The 24,238-nt window shown below is 37.5% G+C and overlaps 1 protein-coding gene across 1 annotated transcript in view; it reads left to right on the forward strand.

Moving 5' to 3' along the window:
• The first annotated feature begins 380 nt into the window (after positions 1–380).
• The window catches only part of LEMD3 (LEM domain containing 3), a 79,407-nt gene continuing 55,549 nt past the window's right edge, over positions 381–24,238 (forward strand). Inside the window, exon 1 of the mRNA XM_023225121.1 lies at positions 381–1,902. Within this exon, the coding sequence (XP_023080889.1) occupies positions 381–1,902 (1,522 nt within the window). The remainder of the gene's footprint in view (positions 1,903–24,238) is intronic.

Raw genomic sequence — 24,238 nt, forward strand, 5'->3', positions numbered from 1 at the left:
GCCATGAACTTCAAGGTAGATTTAAATTATTACTGCCTGGTGGCAGGAACCTAGGAAGGAGAGGTCAAGGTGTGGTTTAGTAAGAGACAGCTCCTGGGAACAGCACTTGAAGGGCAGGGCGGAGAACAGCTGGAGATGAGACAGAGAGGAGGGGGGAGAATGCGCCGACACCTCAAGGTGAGAGAGTAGAAGCAGTCTCCGCCGGGGGAGCCGCGCGCTGCTCAGGTGGCTGTTTCCCGCTCAGGTGAGCTCCTCCCGCGCCTCCCATTGGCCGAGACGCCCGCGGCGCTGGGAGGACGACGCAGCGCGGTCTAGTTCAGGGTCTAGGGCGGCGCGTCACTTCCGGTAGCGCGGAGCTTGTAAAACACCCTGGAGAGAAAATGGCGGCGGCAGCGGCTTCGGCACCTCAGCAGCTCTCGGATGAGGAGCTTTTCTCTCAGCTCCGCCGTTACGGCCTGTCTCCCGGACCAGTGACGGAGAGCACCCGCCCGGTCTACCTCAAGAAGCTGAAGAAGCTTCGAGAGGAAGAGCAGCAACAGCACCGGTCCGGGGGCCGCGGCAACAAGACGCGGAACAGTAATAACAATAACACGGCAGCCGCCACGGTCGTAGCCGCGGGACCAGCGGCGGCAGCAGCCGCGGGGATGGGGGTCCGGCCAGTCTCGGGCGACCTCTCCTACTTACGGACTCCTGGGGGCCTGTGCCGAATCTCGGCCTCCGGCTCGGAGAACCTCCTGGGAGGGCCCGGGGGCGCCTCCGCCGCCCCCACGGCTGGCAGCAAAGTGCTGCTGGGCTTCAGCTCGGACGAGTCGGACGTGGAGGCCAGTCCCCGGGACCAGGCCGGCGGCGGCGGGAGGAAAGACCGGGCTTCGCTCCAGTACCGCGGGCTCAAAGCGCCGCCGGCGCCCCTGGCCGCCAGCGAGGTGACTAACAGCAACTCTGCCGAGCGAAGGAAGCCCCACTCGTGGTGGGGGGCCAGGAGGCCGGCGGGCCCCGACCTGCAGACCCCGCCGGGGAAAGATGGAGCAGTGGAGGACGAGGAAGGGGAGGGAGAGGACGGTGAGGAGAGGGACCTGGAGGCCGAGGAGCCGCTCTGGGCGAGCCGGACCGTGAATGGCAGCCGGCTTGTCCCCTACAGCTGCCGGGAAAACTATTCGGACTCAGAAGAAGAGGACGACGACGACGTGGCCTCCAGCAGACAGGTATTAAAGGACGACTCCCTTTCCCGGCATCGGCCCAGACGAACCCATAGTAAGCCTCTCTCCCCGCTGACTGCTAAATCGGCCGGCGGCAGGCTGGAGACTTCAGTTCAGGGAGGGGGAGGACTCGCGATGAATGACAGGGCGGCGGCTGCCGGGAGTCTAGACAGGAGCCGAAACCTCGAAGAGGCAGCGGCGGCGGAGCAGGGAGGAGGGTGTGATCAAGTGGACTCCAGCCCGCTTCCTAGATACCGTGTTAACGCTAAGAAACTGACCCCCCTCCTGCCCCCGCCACTTACTGACATGGACTCAACCTTGGATTCGTCAACAGGCTCCCTTCTGAAAACCAATAATCATATTGGCGGTGGGGCCTTCAATGTGGACTCTCCCAGGATTTATTCTAACAGCCTCCCTCCCAGTGCGGCGGTGGCCGCCTCCAGTTCACTCAGGATCAACCACGCCAATCATACGGGCTCCAATCATACCTACCTGAAAAACACATACAACAAACCGAAGCTTTCCGAACCCGAAGAGGAACTTCTCCAGCAATTTAAACGGGAGGAGGTGTCCCCCACAGGGAGTTTCAGTGCCCACTACTTGTCGATGTTTCTCTTAACTGCTGCCTGCTTATTTTTCCTAATACTGGGACTGACTTACCTAGGAATGAGAGGGACAGGAGTATCTGAGGATGGAGAACTCAGCAGTAAGTATTAAATCCTGTGGGTAAGGTAACAAAGGGAATGATGTCAGTGGTCCGCTTTAGCCGCTCGTAGCGTTTTACATGAACTGACTTACCTGCAAGAATATGGTTTAACAGCAAAAACGCAAGTCAGTGCATGTGTCATCTTTCTTTAAGAAAGAACACCATTATCGAAATGATATCATATGACTGGTGTTAAGTTTTCTGCATGATATATTGTGAAATTCAAAACAATTTTTAAAAGAATATTATAAACTTGTTAGTAAAACTCATTTGCATATGTGACAGTTTTCTTTTAGCCCTAAATAACTGTTTGCGCAGATGCCAATCACTCAACTTTGAAGTATTAGGATAAGGCACATTATAAATGTAGTGTTTTTTCAAATTGAGTTGTGATTCTAGTAGGCAATGTAATGGCTCTTGAAATTCCAATTATTTGTAGTATTAACTGTATGCATAAATTCGGATTAAATATTTTGTGGTGTTAACTATATGTATAATTTCTTAATAGTGAATGAATATAAAAAAGCAGCAAGGCACACCTCTTAATTTATTTCCCAGCCCAAAGCACTTTCCCTGTCATCTGTACAAAAAGTAGTGGTAGGGCAGTGCAGGAGCTTGCAGTCAGATTTCCTTGGATTGGTTTCCAGGTCCTGTTATTTACTTGCTAAATGACTGTAGGTAGGTGTGTTTATTGTCATTATCAAAGTATTTCTGCCCTTAAACACAAAAAGAAGATGAATACAGACCATTTTGTGTTCTGTGAAGGAAATGAAGATGAGTAATTGAAGTACACAACTTTATTTTTTTTCCTTTTTAAAAAAAACTTACCACACTACACTGACGTAGGTGTACACTGCTTTAGATTGAACGGAGGAGGTACTGTTTGAGGTGAGACCTGAAGCAGAAGGAGATAGCCTTGTTGAGAAACAGGAGACCATTCTGAGTAGAGATTGTAAGAGGAAAGGCCTTGAGTTGAGCAAGAGAGCCTTCTTGTAGGTTAAAGTGGTTAAGCATCTTGAGCAAAAGGGAGAGAGTAAGAGTTAAAGCTTCTGAACTTTCCTAATCTATAAAATGAGGCCTCTATTGACTAGAATGATGTTTGTGAAGATTAAAAGAGAAAGTAAATTAGTACAAAATGGACTTCTGAATACATAATTTCTCAGTGTTAGGTCTCTCTCTGCATTTCCCCTGAAGCCTTCCTACTCTTTTCACCCAAGATGAATTCACCGTATTTTTATTTGTATTCATAAAGTTGGCCTATTAGTTTTATTTCGAAATAGTATGAACGATGCATTTAGCCAACTCAGATAAAGAGTAGGAGTCAAAATAGTGTAAGCTTTGATATAGCCAATTCCAAGACAGTCAAATAATAGATTATTACTTTATTGCTTAATTACAGGGGTTGGAACAAGAATGAAATTCAGCTCTCACTTTAATTTGTTCCCTGGGAGCATGAGTGTATTGTGTCCTGCCCCAAATATTTGGGAGAAAAAAAATAAGGGCACACTAGAAGTTAAACTAGTAAAAGTTAACATAAATTAAATGACATTACCTATCAGCAGTAGCTATCTGCATCTGTGTCTCTAACAGCTATAAGATCTGGCCTTTTTCTTTTTTTTTTTGAGACAGTCTTACTCTGTCACCAGGCTGGAGTGCAGTGGCATGATCTCTGGTCACTGCAGCCTCCACCTCCTGGGTTCAAGCGATTTCCTGCCTTTGCCTCCCTAGTAGCTGGGACTACATGCGCATGCCACCAGGCCTGGCTAGTTTCTTTTTTGTATTTTTTAGAGATGGAGTTTCACCATGTTAGCAGATCTGGCCATTTTCTAGGAGCTAATTGTTTTACACCTATTGTACCATTTAATCTTCCCAGCAACTCACAAAAGCAGGTGGTATTATCCTCATTTTTTGGATGAGGATGATACTAAGTTAAGAAATGCACCGAGTGTTGAACAGTTAGTAGTAGGGCTAAGATTTGGTTTCAGATTTTATTTCCAACTATAAAGACCATTTTAACACTGTTTTGGGTATTGTTTGTAGAGAGCTTTCTAAATAAGTGGATACCTTTATTATGATTAAGAAAGTAATTGACGGCTGTGCGTGGTGGCTCACGCTTGTAATCCCAGCACTCTGGGAGGCCGAGGCGGGTGGATCGTGAGGTCAGGAGATCGAGACCATCCTGGCTAACATGGTGAAACCCCGTCTCTACTAAAAATACAAAAAAAAATTAGTCGGGTGTGGTGGTGGGCGATCGCGCCACTGCACTCCAGCCTGGGCTACTGAGCAAGACTCCATCTCAAAAAAAAAAAAAAAAGTAATTGACTATTTGGTAGGATTTCATACAGAATTATTGATAAGCACAATTCTCAGTTAAGGTGACTTTCACATCTTTCTCATCAGTATTAAGATGAATGACTAATGTGATGTACTAAAAGTTCAGGTAGAATAGGATAGGAATGCTAGGATTTTGGTACTCTTCACCTTCACTGATAAGGAAGGAAGGAAATTATATTTACATTTTAGTAAATGGTAAATGTGAAGTAATCTGGGTGTTGGAAAGAACAATGGCTAAGAAGTAGAGGATCTAGGTTCTAGGACTTGTCTGAATGACTGTGGTCAAGCTCCTTCATCTCTGAGCCTCATTTTATAAACTAAATGGAAATAACAATATCTGCTGTCTCTGGGGTTGTGAGGGTCAAGTGAGACAGTGTGTTAAGCATAAGGTGGTATTATTCAGAAGTTTAGACAAAATTTGTTGTATTCCTGGTAAACTAGAGAGAGAAATAGTTAAGACATTTCTATAAATGATATAGTACTGCATTTCTTATCTGTTTAACATTTGGTTTTTATCCCATTAAATACACATTATAGAAATTAATACAGAAATTTGAATCAAAGTATGATGAATCCTTAATGTATGATATACTTGACATATTGTATGTCTACCCTGTGGAAAGAAGTGCCTAACTTTAGTTAGTCTGCACACCTAACAGTGTTAGGGTATCAAGAGTGAATAATATTTTCACTCTCTCTATATATATGTATACACACACACACACACACACATACATGCATATTCCATATCCTTTGTTATATTATGATGCTTTAACCGTGGAGTTCGTTGGTCAAATAGTATGCTTAGGGAAATCCTTGTACTTTGAGCAATAGTTTTCACCAGAAGATTGTAGGTTATATGTGAGAGTAACTTTTAGGAGGCTTTTATTGGTTCTTTAAATTACATATAACATATAATAGATTAGTCTTTTAAATTGTTCTTAATCATATAGTCTTTGAAACTTTTTCATCAATATCCTATTTTTTATTAATTGCTATAAGTCTCTTCTTCCTCATCTATAAAACTAGGGGGTTGGATTAGATGATCCCTAAGCTCTTTCCAACTCCAAGGTTTAAGATTCTAACTTTGAACTGCCATACCAAAACAACTCAAGGATCAACCTGCAGTCAGAGTAGTCACTTGTTCCACAGGCGATTAGATCATTATAGCCCACCAAACGAAAATAGAGAAGCAGAGTAGATTGACTGTCCTAGGCTCATATGATCATTATTAATTTTTTTTTTTCAGTTACAAAAGACATGACTTCTGCAGAAAGTTTGAATAGAGATGAAGGAAACAGTGAATGGTTATTGTATGCCTCCCTTCCTAGCCTCATGCTGCCCCCATATAAATAAGTTCAAGTATTAGATCCTTTCTGACCTTCTTTAATATTTTTCATGTAAATACATCTGTGTGTGTGTGTATATGTGTGTATGTACAGATTTTCATTCAAAAACAGAGTGTCTACTATGTGCCCGGTACTATTTTAAGCAGCAGGGATATGTGACGAACAATATGTTGCATATGTGGAAGATGAAATCTCTGTTACAGAGCTTACACTTATAGGAGGGGAATGGACAAGTAAATAAGAATTTCAGATAATGGTAGTTGCTAACACAAGGTATTGCTGGTAACTTTTTGGGGCTGAGGTGAAGAGATATGCAATATTACATAAAGGTAGGCAGACCTCTTTTGGTTGAACTGAGGATGTTTGAACTGAGATATGAATGACTTGAAGGAACTAGCCTTTGATCAGGAGAAGAGCATTCTGGCAGAAGTACCAGCAAGTGCAGAATTCCTGAGGCAAGAACAGGCTTGTGTGTTGAAGGACCAAAAAGAATGGCCAGTGTTGCTGGGACATAATGAATGAAGGGGAAAATGGCATGCCGTGAAGTTAGAGGTAGGTATGGGCCAGATCGTAAAGACCTAAACACCTTGAGGGACGTTGAAAGGAGTCAGAATTTTAAGTGACATTATAGCATACATATTCTGCAACTTGTTTTTTCACTTAACATTGTATTATGGGTAACTTTTCCATATACTAATTTTAGGTACAGAGGTATAACTTTAAAATCTCATTTTCCACTAGTCCCTTTCTCATCCTATAAAAATGCTAAAATCTCTATCATTCTAAAAATGTTGCTCTTCAATGCTCTTTTCTTCTCTAGTTGTTACTCTCTTCTCAAACTTTCTACCTCTGTTTTCTTCCCTGCCATTCACTCAACCCTGTCTAGTTTAGCTTTCTTTACCAGCCATTCCTCTGCTACCTCTCATCTTCGAGTAACCAGTTACTCAGTTTCCAAATCCTCATTTCTTTGGTATATTTAGTGCATTGACAACTCCCTTCGTGAAACTTTCTCCTTTCTAAGCTTCTGTATCACTACTCTCTGTTTTCATACTCCTGTCTGCCTGTTCTAAATATTGGTGGTCTCCACAGCTTGATCTTTGGCTGTCTCCTATTTTACACATTTCTCTAGGAAGTTTCATTCACTCTCCTGGCCATTATCTTCCAGTTTTGTATTTTTACCTTGGATTTCTCCTGAGATCTAGGTATACCTATTTGTTTACTAGACATGTTTTGGGTATACTAGAAGTATGTACCAATACCATCTGACATTTTCCTTATATTTATCTTGTTTTTGCTCCTCTTCCGTGTTTTAGTTAATGGTGCTTCCATCCACCCAGACAGAGCTCAAGAGAGAAACCTTGGATTTACCTAGATTCTTTCCTTTCCCTCACCTTCCTCCAAACCCCCAACCTAATTGGTTACCAAGTTCTGTAGTTCTGTTTCCTATGTATCTTTTGAGTCAGTCTTTTTCTGTTCCTCGTCGCTATTCTAGGTTAGTATCTTGGCTGAACTCTTTCAGTAACCTAAAATGGTGTCCCTGCTTCTAGGCTGTACCTCTTCCATTCCGTTTGTCAGTACAGAGCAGTAGTTCTAAAGCACAAATGTGATCATCACCTCTTGTTTAAAATTACACAATGGCTTTCTCTTAGTTATTGGCCAAAATCTAAACTCCTTGGCTAAACTGTTCAAGATCTGACTATACTTGCCCTTTCTACCAGTCCCCCTTATCACACTTACTTTCTAGAAAATGGAACTACTTGCTGTTCTCTGAGTAAGTCATGAAATTTGTGCTTTTCTACCTTTGCACAGGTTATCCCCTTTTTTGGGAATGTTGTTTCTTTATTGTGTAACTGTGATTCATTCTTAAATATGTCATCTCCAGACATCTCTGACTCTCTGTCTTTTTACCCTAGAGTTTGGCCCATCATTTTGTGCTCAAATAAGACATTAATGCATCCTTCATAGTATTTAGGACAAAGTATTATATTTGTGTGTTCATCATGCCAAATAGATTACAGCTCCTCTCTTTAGAGTAATCTTTCTATAGGAGTAGAATACAGTGTTAAAGAGTACAGACTTTTTACTCAGTTCTGATTTTGGCTCTACTTTTTAAAGTAGACTATACTAGAGATATAATTGCCTCATACTAAAAATGAGATTGATAATACTGTCTCAGGATGGCTTGTATTAAGTGAGATAATGCATCTAAACTAGTGTTGTCTGGCACATGGAAATCTCTTAGTAGATGGAAGTCACATTAGTATCTTCAGCACAGATTCATTATTTAGCAAATATCTGTTGAATAAATGATCACATACCAGGTACTCATTATATATGCACTGTTAACTCATAATATCTAACTCAGTAATTGGTTATCTACTTAGTGTCTGGTAAGGATATATAAAAGAAATCTTATTTCTGTAGAAGCTTCCATACCACTAATGACAGTAATAGGAAACGACTAAGAAACATACGGGATATTATGTGGTGACATACTTGTATAAAAGGGGAGAATACACTGTAAATTCTCAAATGATCGATCTTACATGATCAGAAACTCTAAATTCAACATTTGGATTTTATTCTGTAGGTTGAGTAATGGAATTCATAGGGGTTATAAAGCAGAGGACAAGCATGATCGAATTGGTCTTTTAAGAAGGATAAACAGGTGATGGTGTAGATAGTGATAGGGTTGGAGGGAAATAGAGTGGAGGGTTGGAGGGAGTAGGGTGATGAAACCTGAAGGAGGTTGATAAGTGGGAATGGAGTTGGGCCTCTGAACGACATAATTCATTTGAAGAAAGACATACGGTTTTGAATATAGAGAATAAAGTAGAGATAGGAGTCAAAGATTATTCTGGCCATGAACCTGGATGACTGTGAGAATGGTAATGTCATTGGAGGAATTAGAGATGTTGAAGAGGGCTCTTGTTTGGGGAAAAGTGGTCTAGGGAAAATGAGTTTACTTAGGACTTATTATTTGAGTTGTTCAAGTGAAAAATTCTTGTAGGCTCTTGTAGATACAGAATTGGAGTGAAGATGAGAGACTGGTGCTGAATGTGAGTACTAGTACTGTTTACTAAAGGAATACTTTTAAAATGTTTGTTCTTTTAATGTGTTTTTTTTTCTTTAAAACCAAGACCAGTTGTTACAAAGAGGTAAGATGTTTTATGTCATTGTCATTTAAAAAATATTTTTACTTTTTAAAGTAGACTAGCCAAAAGGTCCCAACCAAACTTGGTATCTAAAATGAATATGGGGAATAAGCATTTTGAAAAATAGTTGTTGCTCTCGTTCCTTTTTTTTTTTCCCAACATGAGATAGGATCTTGCTGTGTCACCCAGGTTGGATTGCAGTGGTGTGATCATGGGTCACTGCAGCCTCAACCTGCCAGGACTCAAGCAATCCTCACAGCTCAGCCTCCCGAGTAGCTGGGACTATAGATCTGCACCACCACACTTGGCTAATTTTTTGTATTTTTTGTTGAGATAGGGTCTCACTTTGTTGTCCCGGCTGGTCTTGAACTCCTGGGCTCAAGCGATCCTCTCACCTTCGCCTCCTAAAGTGCTGGGATTACAGGTGTCAGCCATAGCGGCTGGCCTATTCTCCCATTCTTGAAGAATGAAAGCTCCGTGTTATGTTTGAAGTTCTACGAGTTGACTACTTTGTAAAAAAAAAAAAAAAAATCCTAGATCTATGAGAATATTCCCATGAATGCCAGGGATTTGCATACACCAGTTTGATGATTTCAGAAATTAAAGTCTACTCTATGAAAATGTTTTTCATTTGAAAATTATCCCTAGAATGATTTAAAATTAAAAATAATCAAAGGAAAAACTTGTGAATCTCTACAGATATATCCATGGAAACTAGTTTGAGGATACATTGGTATAGCTATCAGAGAACCTGGGCATCAGTATTGGCCCTTCCACTTGCTAGATTTTTTTTTTACTAAGGCAAGTTGCTTAGCTGTTGTAAACTTCAATATCCTCATCTGGAAAATAGGTTAAATGAGAATTAATGAAGTAATGTGTGTAAAGTAAAACTCATACATGGCACATAGTAATGATAATAACTAACCTTTATGTAGCATTAACTGTGTGTCAGGCACTGAGCTAAACAATTATTATTTAATCCTTATAAGGTAGGTACTTATCCCATTTTATAAGTAAATGGAGAAATAACTGAGAAGTAACTCACCTAGGGTCTTGTAGCTAGTAAGTGAAGCAGCAGTAGTTGAACTCAGCGGCTCTTAACTGTTCTTCTAGATTGCCTTTTAATATGTATAAATAAGGACTTGATATATGTTCTCTACTATTATTGTTATTAGAAAACTGTGAAGAGTATAGATTCATAAAATCCTAGAAGTGCGTGCCAGGAATAATCTATGAAACCTAACAACTTTAGGAAAAGTGGTATTCATTCAACAATTATGAATCACATGGAACTTTTTATCCTTAAGGTTTTAGATTAATTAAAGGGGAGGGGGCATCTGCTGTAATACATACTATAATATGTAATACATAGAGCAATAATACAATATGAAAACTGTTTCTAATTTTTAAAATATTTGCACAGTCTCAAAACTGGTAGGGAAAGTGATCTTTTGATTTGTATTACCACTTACAACTTGTTCTTTCCATTGTTCATTTTTAGGATATAAAGACCTTTTCGTACATTTGTTCCCCCTTTTTTGCTCCTTTTAAATAAACTTTGTATTTTCCTTTTATACTCATATTCGTTTTAATGGAAAGGATATGTTTGATAATTTCAGGGACACTTTAAAAAATTGTTTTCATGATTCCTAAGAGTTGGGAAGTTCTTAAAGCTTGCTTCTCCTTGCTCATTGGTTATTCAGTATTAACTTTGCCTATCTGAAAAATATGTTATATAAATAAAAGGAAATTTTTATCCTCAGTGCAAAGATAATTATATAGTTTGAAAGTTGTTTAAAAGAGAAAGACACCTTAAACTGTTGGAACTCTCCTCCAAAATATACTTGTTAGTAAGTAAGTACTGCTAACTTCTTTGTGAAAATTTTCTTACTAATGATATAATCTAAATTAGAATAAAGATATATTCTAAGGGTGGGGAGAATATCAGGACAAATAGCTAATGCATGCTGGGCTTAATACGTAGGTGATGGGTTGATAGGTGCGGCAAACCGCCATGGCATATGTTTACCTGTGTAACAAACCTGCACATCCTGCACATGTGTCCCAGAACTTAAAGTAATGTTTTTTTAAAAATATATTTTAATCTTGTATTGATTATAAACTAAAAATTGCTGCCATTTAATTTGGGAACATAGCTTAATACTAATTGTGGAAATTGTTATGACAGTTATATGCTTATAACTTTGGGTTTTGATTTTCATATTTAGAACTTATTTTTAACATAGATTTTATTTATTTTTTATTTTTTTGGAGACAGGATTTCGCTCTGTCGCCCAGGCTGGAGTGCAGTGGTGCAGTATCTGCTCACTGCAGCCTCCACCACCCAGGTTCAAGTGATTTTCCTGCTTCCACCTCCCAAGTGTCTGGGATTACAGGCACATGGGACCACGCCCAGCTAATTTTTGTATTTTTTAGTAGAGATGAGGTTTCACCATGTTGGCCAGGCTGGTCTTAAACTGCTGACCTCAGGTCATCCACCCGCCTTGGCCTTTCAAAGTGCTGGGATTACAGGTGTGCGCCACAGTGCCCGGCTTTAACATAGATTTTAAAGTGAACCAGTAGCAGTATATTTGAGTAGTAACCTTTGGATTTCACTGTTTTAATAATCTATGGTTTAAACTGCATCAGTTTATATATTATATCATATATATAGTTAATAATATTCTTTATTAACAATACTACCAAAATTTTTTTAAACAAGAGTTGATCAGGAAGAAAAAGTTAGGTTGTAATAATTTATTTTGCACGTTTAATGTCATTATTTAAAAAATATATTTCTAAGGAAATTAGCTCTTCAAAAAGGTTATCAAAATTATTGTAACAGGTAATCTCTAAAAATAGAATAATGCATCTATCATATGGAAGCCATCATGAATTACTTTTCATATGTCTTCATTTTCTTTTATTTCGAGGTATAGTTTAAAATTATACCACTTAATTTTTCCTGGGTGGCAGATTTATTGCTTTGTGCTTTTGTACACCTGTTTACTTAAAATGCTTTTGCAAGATGACTTCTGAATTCATCTTTACAGCTATGTTACTATCAAATGACAAGCTAAAGTTTAAAAACAAGGCTTGGTTATAAAACTATGCAAGAGTTTAGTTCAGCTCTGAACTAATTGGGTAGTAAGTATGCACCAGCAATTGCTGTCCTGCCCTGAATGTGACATGAATAGAAAAAACCCTTTAGTAGCAAATGGGTATTTTAGCACATAGCAGAAAATTAATTTTGTTTTTCAGTTAGCTCATATATATCTGAGTATGTACACACACGCACACAATTTGCTCACTATGGTTAATTCTTGAAAGCATGCAATACTTACAAAGGATGCTTTTGCTCTGTAGGAGTTCACCAAGGTAAAATTTTCAAAGCATATGAAGAGGATTGTTGAAATTAATTAGCAGGTTAGGGGAATCTTGGAATATCTACTTCTTCTAGCCTCTGAGCTATGACTTGGAACCTTGGTCAGCCTCATTAATGACTTCCTTGGTTTATAAGTGTATCTCCCATGGGATCACAAATGCTTTCTTGTTTGATTTAGTTCATTTGAAGAAACATTAAGTTTCTCCTACTCATTTATTCATTCAATCACCCATTCACTCAGATTATTTATTGAGCACCTATACTATGTACCAGGTAATACCAGAAGATAAGTATATATCATACTTTTTAGAACTATAGGAGTGACACTCTCCCCACGCTTTGGCTGGCATTCTCTCCTTTCTCGTAAATATTTCTGCACTAGCTAGCCTTCAGAATTGGGATTTTGTTACCATGCAACAATGTATCAGATTTTTATATATTGTGACTTGAGAAACATACTTTAAAAATTAGTTTCTGTAAATTGGAGTATACCATCTGGTAAAGCTTACCACAGTGGATATATACACAAAATAAATAGTTGGATAATTGAAGTAATGTGTTTTGATCACTCCTTTTACCTTTTCTGTATTACCATTTTCTCAATTGGGAATTCTACCTTTAAAACCACACAATTTTAATAAATGTAGGTTTTATTATTTCTTGCAGGTTTTTAGGAGTAATTTTTAAAAAAAGGAAGAGACATGAAGAATGAATTTGCCAAAAATGAAAATGTTATAAAATCTGAACATTTATGATTATGGTTCAAGATGTTCTAGAAATATTCTTATCCTTTTGACAGAAGTGTTATTTTGGTTTTTTTAAAGTTTCGTCTCTAAATGTCCCTTCTTTCAGATTTTAAAGCCTTAGGTGATAAGAGCAAACATTTATTGAGAATTTTCAATGTGTGTGAGCATTTTATTTTAATTTTCATGCGGGTAACTACTCATACTATGTCTGTGAGAAAATGGAAAGATAGAGGGAATAAGATTACAAGTGATTTGTCCAAGGTCCCACAGCTACTGCGTGTTGGAGCCAGCATTTGAACCGAAGATCTAACTTTAGAGTTCACAGTGTTAACTACCAGGCAGCAGTAGAATTTTTTTATACTTTATCTTATTGTTAGCTACAAGCTTTATTTGGGCAAGAAGATACATATAACCTCTGGGCCTTGTTTTTTGTGTCTGTTAAATGAGGGTATGGTAAAATCAACTTTACTTCCAGCCAGTGATTTTTGTAGGGAACTGCTGTGATAATGTCTGTAGAAATGCTTTGGAGAAATTTGGAGTGATACATAACTGTAATTTTAATATTATAAGTTAGGACTTAACATGTATAGTAGTTTAACACATGTTCAGCACTATGACATGTCCTGTCAGTAATGTTAATAAGTAATAGAGTTGGCTAAATTTATAGTCCTTATCAGTATTTTTAAACCTTTCTCTCAAGCCGTTTGAGCAAATAAAAGGGAGTTATCTTTTCACATTACATAATTAGTGCCTTCGTTATCTCCAGGACTGAAAAATAATGTGTTTTTTTTTTTTTGGCAGCTATATTAAACAGGTGATGACACAACTTGAAACTGGATTGTAGCCTTGCTGATCTCTAAAAGGTAGATTTGCTGATAGGAAAGTCAGAGATGGGATACATTGCTTTAATCGAAAGTGTAGTACTGAATTTGAGACAGAAAAACATTTTTTAAGAATGAGGATGGGTCTTAAAGTAAGATTCTGTTAATATTATGTGAAGAACAGATAATGCATACAGTTGGTACAGAAGGGTGACTTGTCACATGCTGTTCTTCAGCTAGTTTGTAAGATATCGTGAGTACTGTTATTATCAAAGTGGGAAGATGACGTGTGTCCCCATGAATGCGCAATAGGTGAATATTAATACTACTTAAATTAGAAAGTATTTAAAGTACATTAGGATCTTCAGTCTCTTAGATAAGTCATATGAAGCACATAATGAAATTTCCATCCCATTTTGCATTTGAAACTGTTATTGGTGATGGTTTAGACCAGAACCGTCCAGACACAGTAGCCACATTAAAACATAAAAAAGTTGAAATTAATTTGAATAATTGATTTTATTTAATTTTATTTAATCTGGTATACCTAGAATATTATTTTGACATCATTAATTTTCCATCATTAATGAGGAATCTGAGGATTAGGTTAATCACTTTTTCCAAGTTTATAGGGCAGGGAGAGGAGTTATGGAGTTATATCGTTGGGTAAAAACCTTAGCAACATGACGTGAAAGCTCATCCACTAACCATTGTACATACTGTTTTATAATCAATACAGAAGTTATTGATGAAATATTTTATGCTCTTTTTTGAATTAAGGCTTTAGAATCCGATATGTATTTTGCACTCATGGTGTATCTCGATTCAGACTAGGCAAGTCTGGACCGCTCTGAGTTATGGAGTTACATTATTGGTTTAATGAGACCTGATGACTGTCAATTTTTGAATGCTTGTAATGTGCCGTACGTAGTGTTCTCTATAGTATTTTCAGTAGATCTTTGTAATGACTCTACGATGTCAGTTTTGTTACCATTTTAGACATAGACAGTGAAGTATGGAGATATTAATTTGCCTAAGATTAAACAGGTAGTCTGTAGAGGAGCAGGATTTAAAGCTAAATCTGACCCTAAAACCCCTGTCCTGTTTTCTGTTCCTGTTGCGTTGTTTTAAAGCACTGCCACTTAGGGTTTGGGCAGGTAGGTGAGTGAGCTATATAGTTCTGGCACTGCTCAGCCAGTGACTTATGATTTAATCTCTCCTTATTTTTAGGAACAAAGGATGTCTTAGCTTAGAGTAGAAGTGATGTCTTCTAAGTCCTTACTCATATTCCTTACTGAGAATGTTCCTTTATACTCATTCCCCATTTCCCATTCATTAAACCACTTTCTACAATTCTTTAAACATGTAGAATGGAGAGATGGCTCTTTGAGTCTATTACAGGACCATGGCGGCAGATAAGGGAAAACTCAGCTCGTATTGGCAAAAGTGAAAACTAATGTCTAGTAAAACTTATGTCTGGATGGAGAAGTTTTCTAAGGGTTTCAGTACTTCATTCTGAGAAAGAATTGAGAAGTTCTTATCATGCTCTTTGAATTGTAAATATTTTTTCAGTTATTTTACAGGATGTTATATAGTGGATTAATATTTAGCACCTTGTTCTATTTAATTTGAATAATTTCTTTGAATTACATTTGGATTCCTAGAGAATGTTTTCTCACAAAGACAAGCTTTTTCATTTCAAAAGGAAAAATAGGCAGTCCCTGATTTTTGAATATGTTGTCTTCCAGATTGTGTGTAAAACAGTTGTTTGAACTTGGAGCATGTTTTACTACACTGGTTTTAAGTTCCTGGGCTAGCCCACAGAAGCCTATTTAAAACCACATCCTATTTTAGCACTAATATACTATTGGTTTAAGTTTAGGGAATCAGAGCGATGGATTGTGTTCTGTGAGAGTTGGAGGAGAAAGAAAGTTTATTTTTGGCTTTTAATGTTTTCTCTTATACTTTGTTGTTTTCTAACTTATACTGGCCTAAGATTTCTGCTGTTTTAATATGATCTTGGCTCAATAACTTTAAAAGGTTCAGTAACTTCTAAGTACTCAATAACTTCAACATTTTCTGTATGAAATAGGTTTACTTGTTGAGTGCTTGGCAAGTAAACATTTTATGCTCGTTTGTATCTCATTTAGTTTTTAAGAGTTTTATGAGGTAGGGGCTAGTTTTCCATCATTAATGAGGAATCTGAGGATTAGGTTAATCACTTTGTCCAAGTTTATAGGGCAGGGAGAGGAGTTACGGAGTTACGTTGTTGGGTAAAAAGCTTAGCAACATGACTTGAAAGCTCATCCACTAACCATTGTACATACTGTTTTCCTCTTTCGCATATCCTCTTCTCCTTTCTCTCTTTACTAAGTCCCAACTTCCCTTATTCCCTCAATTCAGATACTGTTTTTTCTTTTTGAAAGAGACGTGTCTTGCTATGTTGCCCAGGCTGGCCTCAAGTAATTACTTGGGCCTTGGGCTCAAGTAATCCTCCCACCTCAGCTTCCTGAGCAGCTGGGTCTACAGGCACACACCACCAAGCCTGGCAGTCATCAACTTTAAATGTTAGGGTAAGCCGTTTGATTGAATGAATTCATAATATAATATTGCGGAGCTCTGTTCATAAAAATTGTATGATTTTATGATAAAATTTGGTAATGTGATTATCTTTAGTGAGAATTGAGCCAATATGGAATCAAGAGTTTAGCCCTGCCTCTCTAAATTGTTCTTTATCCTTAAATGTGTAGTAGCTGGATTGCCTACAATTCTACATTTTCTGTTAGAATTTGTGGCAAAAACTGTGGACTGAGAACATTTTGGGAACTGTGCCCATTATAAAGTTTGTCTGAAGACCTAATAAATAATTTACATTTTATATTGTGCTATTGTTTTTCAATGGTATTTCAATACTGCTGTGATTAAAATATAAAATATTGTATGCATGGTAGCATTTGGTCATATTTTCTTAATAAGTGGATATCAAAAGTACTATTATGGGGAATCTGAATATCTTGATATAAATGAAGAGGTCGTTTTGCTTTAAGAGTGGAGAATCATTACTTAAAGAATGTTACAAGGAGATTTTATATAAATTTTATATATAATATATATAGCATTTATTTTCAAGACATTCATATTGAATGTCAGAGAATCAATTGTGGTGTTGAAATGACTGACTGACTTACCAGCTGGTAACCCCTTCATCTCAGAGGTGATTGTACAAGATCTTGATTAACTCAGATTCTGTTAATATCTTTGATTGGTAAAACATTTTTGGCAGTAAGTGAAAAATTCAGGCATTATAAAAGACTTGGGGAGCCTTGCCTTGAAGTTTTCTATCTCTCTAAGAACTGTAATTTTATCCCAGTAGCTCTATGGTAGAGACAGATGAAGGTTGGAGTTGCAGTATATTATGTTATTTTATAAACGTGCTATTTTTTATTTCATGCTAGGATTGGGAAAAGATGACTTACTAATTTATCTAAGATACATTAGTCTATCTCTCTCCATGCTGCTAGGCATAGTTACAAAACATCCCATTTTACATTGAGGAACTAAGAGTCCCAGAGAGGGTAACTTGCCTAGGATTGTAAGTCATAAACTTCGGAGCTTGTGTTCCTTGCCTCAGATTTTTTTTTTTTTTTTTTAAATTTTGCCCGTTGCTTTTTATTATGAAGAGATACTTACTCATCTAAATGATATAACTTATGTAGCAAGCATTACTTGAAAGAAAATTTGTATTTTACTTAAATTCGTTAATTTTTAAAAAATTGTACAAGGTTGAACTTAATACAAAATAGCTATAAATTATATTAATGCCATCTTATCTAAGAAGGAAAACGGATAAAAATATTACTCAGTTACTTTGAAAATATTCAGTACCTTTTAAAAAATTCTAATATTTGAGTTAGGAAATGAGAGACACTAGGATGATTTAGGAGGATCTTTTCCTGAATTTTGTTTTGGGCAGAATATCAATCCAAATGCATTTTAAAAAATAGGAGTATAATACTCTGCAAGGTTGGTTTAGATTGTTTTTTGTTTTTTGTTTTTTTTTTTTTTGCTGACACCTTCTGTTTTCTTTAAAATTCCTTTTGGCTAATAAATTCTTCAAGGGTTAAAATAATAAAAGACACTGGTGTTACATCAGTACGTGTGTAGTGATGAAGAACCATAGTACAAACACAGTAGTTAAGTGAAAATATATAAGCATGGTGTATGGGTTTTGATGTTTAAAAAGCAAGATTAAATAAGCTATAGTAGTATGTTTGGAAATTTGGAAGAAAAAAATAAAGTGGCAAGTCAGAATTCTGCTAAGACCATATGCTAGCTAGGACAGACATGATATGAATATAAATAAGTTACTTGTGCTTTAATTTGTAAGGCCTTTTACATATGTTCTTACACAATCAGCATTGACAGTTTATTACAGGGTTGTTGCCATACTTTTCATTTATTTTTGCTAATCCTTGTTCTGCAGGAAGGGAGGATACACTGAATAAATAAAAGTAGATAAAACCAATGGTTTTGCTATATACAATAATCTTAGGGTTTAAAAGGGTTTTAGAAGCCATTAGCTACTTTAAGCAATATTAGCTACTCTAGCTACTTCAGGAGTTTGAGGGAGATAATGTTTTAGTTGGGCTCTTTTGGTTATAAGGACAGTTTTAAGAAAGTGAGTGTTTACTATGAGGATATATGTAGACTTCAACTGTAGAGACATTAACAATTCAGTTCAAGGGATTCCAGGTCTGTGCTTGTGTGTGTGCCCCTGTCACTCAGTGCTGTGCTAAGTTTTTCTTGGATTATTTCACTTAATTCTTGAAATTGAGGCCTAGGGAGGTTAAGAAACTCATCCAAAATCAGTAAGTAGCAGAACTGATTTGAGTACAGATAATCTGACTCTCACTATGGGATCCTTGTCCCTATGCTGTACTATCTGCACAATTTTGTATTATTTCATGTATTTGTTTTTTAGATTTCCCTTGGAATTGTTCCCACTTCCCCCCTTTAAAAAAAAAAAAGTCTCACATTCTACTAGACCAGGAGTTCTTAAAACAGTGGTCCATCAATCTTAAGGAAGAGATAAATGGACTCCAGGTAAGCAGTAACTCCTTAAAATTATATGTACATATTTGAATATGCATGCATTTTTGCAGGGAAAGGGTTCATAAATTTTATTAAATTCTCAAAAGGATCTCTGTCCTCCAAAGTAGTAAGTCACTGTACTACCAGCAGCTCTAGGGAAGATTCTGAGTTCTCATCTTTGTATTCCCTAGCACTTGGTTTTTGGTTACTCAGTAAATATTTGTTGAAGAGACCTTAACAAATAGAAATGGTATGTAGGAAAATCAGTTTGAATTTAGTCCTAATCTGGAATTTGAAGATGCCTTCAGTGTTTATTTAAAATGGTATTAAGGATCAGTCTTACTGACTTTGTCCAGAAAACTGTTTTCTGGCAGATTCAGATTTTATGAATCAAGTTTTTTGAAGTCAGGTTTTTGAAATCAGAGAATAAAGCAAAATTCAACATTTAGAGTCTACAATAGGGTCTCTAAAAAAGGCCAGCATTTTTCCCCCTCCAGTGTAGTATTAAGACTCTGTTAATATTGGATAAAGGATTAGGGACCATTATACATTTTAAACATTAAAATCATACGCAGGGGTTGAAGTACACTATGTAAGCTACATGGAAACTGAGAGCAGCTGAAGGCGGAGAGAGGTAGCCTAGTGTTAAAAGAAAAACTTTACACAAAATAAATTTAACAGTTTATTTGAGCAAAGGATGATTTATGAATTGGGCAACACTCAGAACCAGAAGGGGTCCAGAGAACTCCTTTCCAAAGCAGTGATGGGCAGTGAGCTTTTATAGGCTGAATGTGCAAGTAAGACAAAACTTAAGTGGAAAGGCCCTTGTTAGAAGTTAGTTGGTGGTTTCTGATTGATTATGCTTAAGTTTTGTCTTACTGTTTACACGGGATTGGGTTTTGGTTTGCCTACAGAGGAGTTCTGTTCACAGAGAAAATCTTCAGGCTAATGGCTTCCTCCTTACTTGCTTTAACAATTCTCTCCTTTTGTCAGCCTCTCAATCTTGAGTGCTTGACTAAAACTTTGAGCATTGATGACACTTTCTGTCACCATTATAGAGGACTAACTTGGTCTCAGTATGGAATATATAAGTCATGATGTCAGGCTCATAGAAGCAATATTCCTTTTTTTGGTTCATCTTATTTTTGTTTTTCTAATTACAGGGTGGTTGCAAACATTCATTTAAGACACTAGAAAGAATACAGTGCACCAGGGAGATGACAATGGGCACTATCAGGAGGATAATAGTAGTTCTTTCTTACCCACAGGAAATATGTTTCAAGACCCCCATTACTCCCACAGTGGATACCTGAAACTGGATACTACGAAATCCTATATATACTATGTTTTTCCTATAATACATACCTATGATAAAGTTTAATTTATAAATTAGGCACAGTTAAGAGATTAAAAACAATAACCAATGGTAGAAGAATTGTAACAATATACTGATAAAAGTTATGTGAATGTAGTCTCTCTCAGAATATCTTATTTTACTTACTCATCTGTTTTTGGTCCATGGTTGACCAGGGGTAACTGAAACTGCAGAAAGTGAAACTGCCATAAAGAGGGAGGAGGGACTACTGTCATCAAAGCACTGGTGTATGCTCTTTAGTCAAGGCCTCCATGCACAGAACCAAGTAAAATAAAAAGGTTGATGGCTAGAACAAACCATAAACTCACTCTCTGTGTTCAGAGGGCAGTTGGTCAAGGTTTCTAGATTTGAGCTCAAAGCATATTTTCCTGGTTTGCAGTTTGAATGTTTCTGGTTATGGCATTGGGCATTTTGGTGAACTCCCTGAGTGGCCCATTCATCAGCAGGGATGAGTGTTGCCCAATACCCGCCTGTAGGACGTCAGAAACCAAGAAGTTTGTAGGTACGATGTCAAGGACAATGAACAGGACTAGAATCTGATACGCACAAGGGTGCCCTGTAGTTTTCTACTGAAACCTAATTTTTCTCTCTACAGCTGCTCCCATTTCTATCAAAGATAATCACAATAAGACTAATTTGTTTGCATAATAGGTCTAGTCTCATTAAACTTGGCTTGGTTATTCACATACGTGCAGCAAGAGTAGTGATGGACCATATAGGCTGTCTAAATCTGCTTTGCTGGATATTTTAAAGGCATCTCAGATTAGACTTTTAAAAGCCTCTCTAGGCTATGAAGCCATGCCAAAGACTTACCAGTAGACTTTGCCTGTACTACCTATAGATTTGGATGAATTCCTCTCTTCTCAAGGTCCTCAAAATATTTTTAAAATTACTGGGCCTGCCTTATGCAACCCTTAAGGCCAGGAAACCCTTAAAGCCTCATACTACACCAGTTTTTTTCCAAGGGGCTTTCATTGCTTCATGAAGTAAACCTTAGTTCTTTAAAACTGGCCATATCCAGCTCTACGCACATTTTCAAATAGGACTTTCCAGTTAAAAGCCTTGGTATTATAACCAGTGTTTCCAGTTATAACTTGTTACAAAGAGAACAGATTTTTATTGAACTTTTGCAAATAATTTACTGCAAACCAAAAATAAAATTTGAAGGCCCCCTGCAACCATCTGAATGGACTTCCTCCTTGGCCAGGGAATCCTAACATTTAACCTGAAAGACTGCTTCAGGCCATGATGGGAAGTGGGGGTTGAACATGCCTCATTTAAGTTGGGGTTGGATGTGCCTCATTTATACCTCTGCAGTATTAATGTCAACACAGACTCTAGGTCTGATAAGAAACATATACAGTCTATTTTCTCTAAAGCCTGCTACTTGGAGGCTTCATCTGCATGATAAAAACCTAGGTCTCTGCAACCCCTTCCTTTCTATATATCATAACTCTTTCAACCAATTGCCAATCAGAATATGTTTAAATCTACCTATGACCTGAAAGCCCTGCTTTGAGTTTTCCCCGTCTTCCAGATCCAGCCAGTATAAATCTTATGCTTCAATTGATGTATTATGTCTCTCTAAAATGTATAAAAGCAAGCTGTACCCCAACCACCGTGGGCACATGTTAACAGGACCTTCTGAGTGTGTGTCATGGGCAATCCTTAACCTTGGCAAAATAAATTTTCAAAATTGATTGAGACTTTTCTCAGTTACTTTTTCATTTACACTGTATTGCCATAAAAATAGAAATAGTTGCTTATAGTTTCTGAATTCTGGAGGGATCAGATTGTTGAGAAAAGGTGTTTCATCTTCATTCACAAAGGTATACTTTAACAAATTATTGAAAGTTGTAGAGATAGCTTAAGAGAAAAGTTTCCTTAAATATGCAAAGCACAACGTTGCAGAATCAGCAATACTTTAAACAAAAAGCCCATAAAAAAACCTATAATTTTTCTTCATCAGTCGTTCAGTCTCATGTAATTCCTATTCTGCTTGATGTCAGGTTAACAATTTTATGAACCAGTTTCTTCATCAGTGTTGTGGAAACTCTTAGCCAGACCAACGATATAATCTTAAAGTTATAAGAAACTTGTACTTATTCAGAGTCTTTTCCATGAATCTCCTTGAAGATGAAACACTTTAGGGTTATAGTTGCTTGCAAAAGCTTTCAGGAAAGCGTCAGAGTAAAAATTAACTCTGTGGATGACGGGAGTTAAAATGGCTATGATAAGAATTTATTATGCAATTGACAGGGAAATTTTATTTTTTGTGACATCAGTATTTTAACATAAAAATCAAAATTATGACCTGGTAACATCCTAACGGGACATATCAGATTTGTAGGAATTTTATACCGTTTCTAGAACACTCAATAACATACCCAGGCAAATATAACTGAAGGAAAGTTAAACATCATTACTTGTTTGACAGTGCTTACCATGTAAATTTAACTTAATTGACCTTTAAACTAAGGCTCATTAGTTTAACATCTCTCTTTTTATGAGGACAGAGAACAGATTCTTTTGAGATATTCTAGGAATCCCCTGGAAGCTACCAAAGTTAGTTCGAGATAAAAAAGACCTAATGGAGGCCGGGAGTGGTGGCTCACACATGTAATCCCAGCACTTTGGGAGGCCGAGGCAGGCAGATGTTTGCTGAGGCAGGAAGCAGCCTGACCAATGTGGTGAAACCCTGTCTCTACTAAAATTACAAAAATTAGCTGGACATGGTGTTGCACGCCTGTGGTCCCAGTTACTCAGGAGGCTGAGGCAGGAAAATCGCTCAAACCTGGGAGGTGGAGGTTGTAGTGAACCGAAATCGCACCATTGCATTCCAGCCTGGGCGACAGAGCCATACTCCGTCTCAAAAAAAAAATAAAAAAAACAAAAAACGACGGAATAATGGAATAGAATTTTGGGAAAGTTTGTCAAAAATATCAGAGGTTTAAAATACTTGATTAAAATAGATCACAGATCACTTGAAATAATACCTGCTGATTTAATCAGACTGGTAATTAAGAGGCAAATACAGGAAGTTACATAGTTGCTAAAAAAAAAAAGTACCTTAGCTCTTTTGATATGGAGAATTCAGTTTTCTTAAGCAAATACCTAATAAAGCAAGAACAGACCAATACTTTAAGAAAACTTTGTTACCACTGTACTTTTGATATTAAGGTTCATCATTTTTAAAATAACTTTTAAATATAAAATTCATTCACCTTCTAGCCACCTTGACCACACATAAAATTCCTTTTTCACGATTGCCCTTTCACATGTCTACAGTTTTCTTGTATGCATTCAGTTTTGCCCTATACCCTTCTTCCTTCCCATTGTGAACAACCAGGCATTCTTCTTTAGGATGGAAATTACTTTTTCCCTTAACAGAAACACATCTTTTATACCTTAATAGCTTTTTTTTTTTTTTAACCAAAAACATGTCTTACTTTCTTCCATACAGAGTTGTTTCCCTTATTATTTTTAACTTAGCAAAACTCCAATGGTGTAAGTTACCGCAGATTTTGGAAACTGGTTTTAAGTAGATGTATTATAACAAAACAAAGCTAGCCATTATCAAGTTATTTCCTTGTTAGCTATTTTTACAGCATGTGCATGTTAGGCAGTCATCATGAAAGCAAGAATCTTAAAAAAGTTAAATACCTGTTTTTTTTGTTGTTTGTTTGTTTTACTGCTGTGCTGTATAATACATGTTGCTGTTAGCAGCAGAACGTATCAGTGACATGGCACCAAAGTATGTTACTGTCAGCGAATTCATGTGAATCTGCAGCAACCTCCGTTCTTGCCTCCTCAGAAGAAAGAATTCGACTGAGAGGCATAAGGCAAAAGGAGAGATGGAGGCAAGTTTTAGAACAGGAGTTAAAGCTTTAAAGCAGGAATGAAAGGAAGTAAAGTACACTTGGAAGAGGGCCAAGTGGGTGACTTGAGAGATAAAGTGTGCGGTTTGAGCTTTTGACTTGGGGTTTTATATGGTGGCATGCTTCCGGGGTCTTGCATCCCTTTTCCCATGATTCTTCCCTTGGGGTGGGCTGTTTTTATGTGCAGTGGCCTGCTAGCACT

Source organism: Piliocolobus tephrosceles, chromosome 10, assembly GCF_002776525.5.
Source record: "Piliocolobus tephrosceles isolate RC106 chromosome 10, ASM277652v3, whole genome shotgun sequence".
Lineage (NCBI taxonomy): Eukaryota > Metazoa > Chordata > Mammalia > Primates > Cercopithecidae > Piliocolobus > Piliocolobus tephrosceles.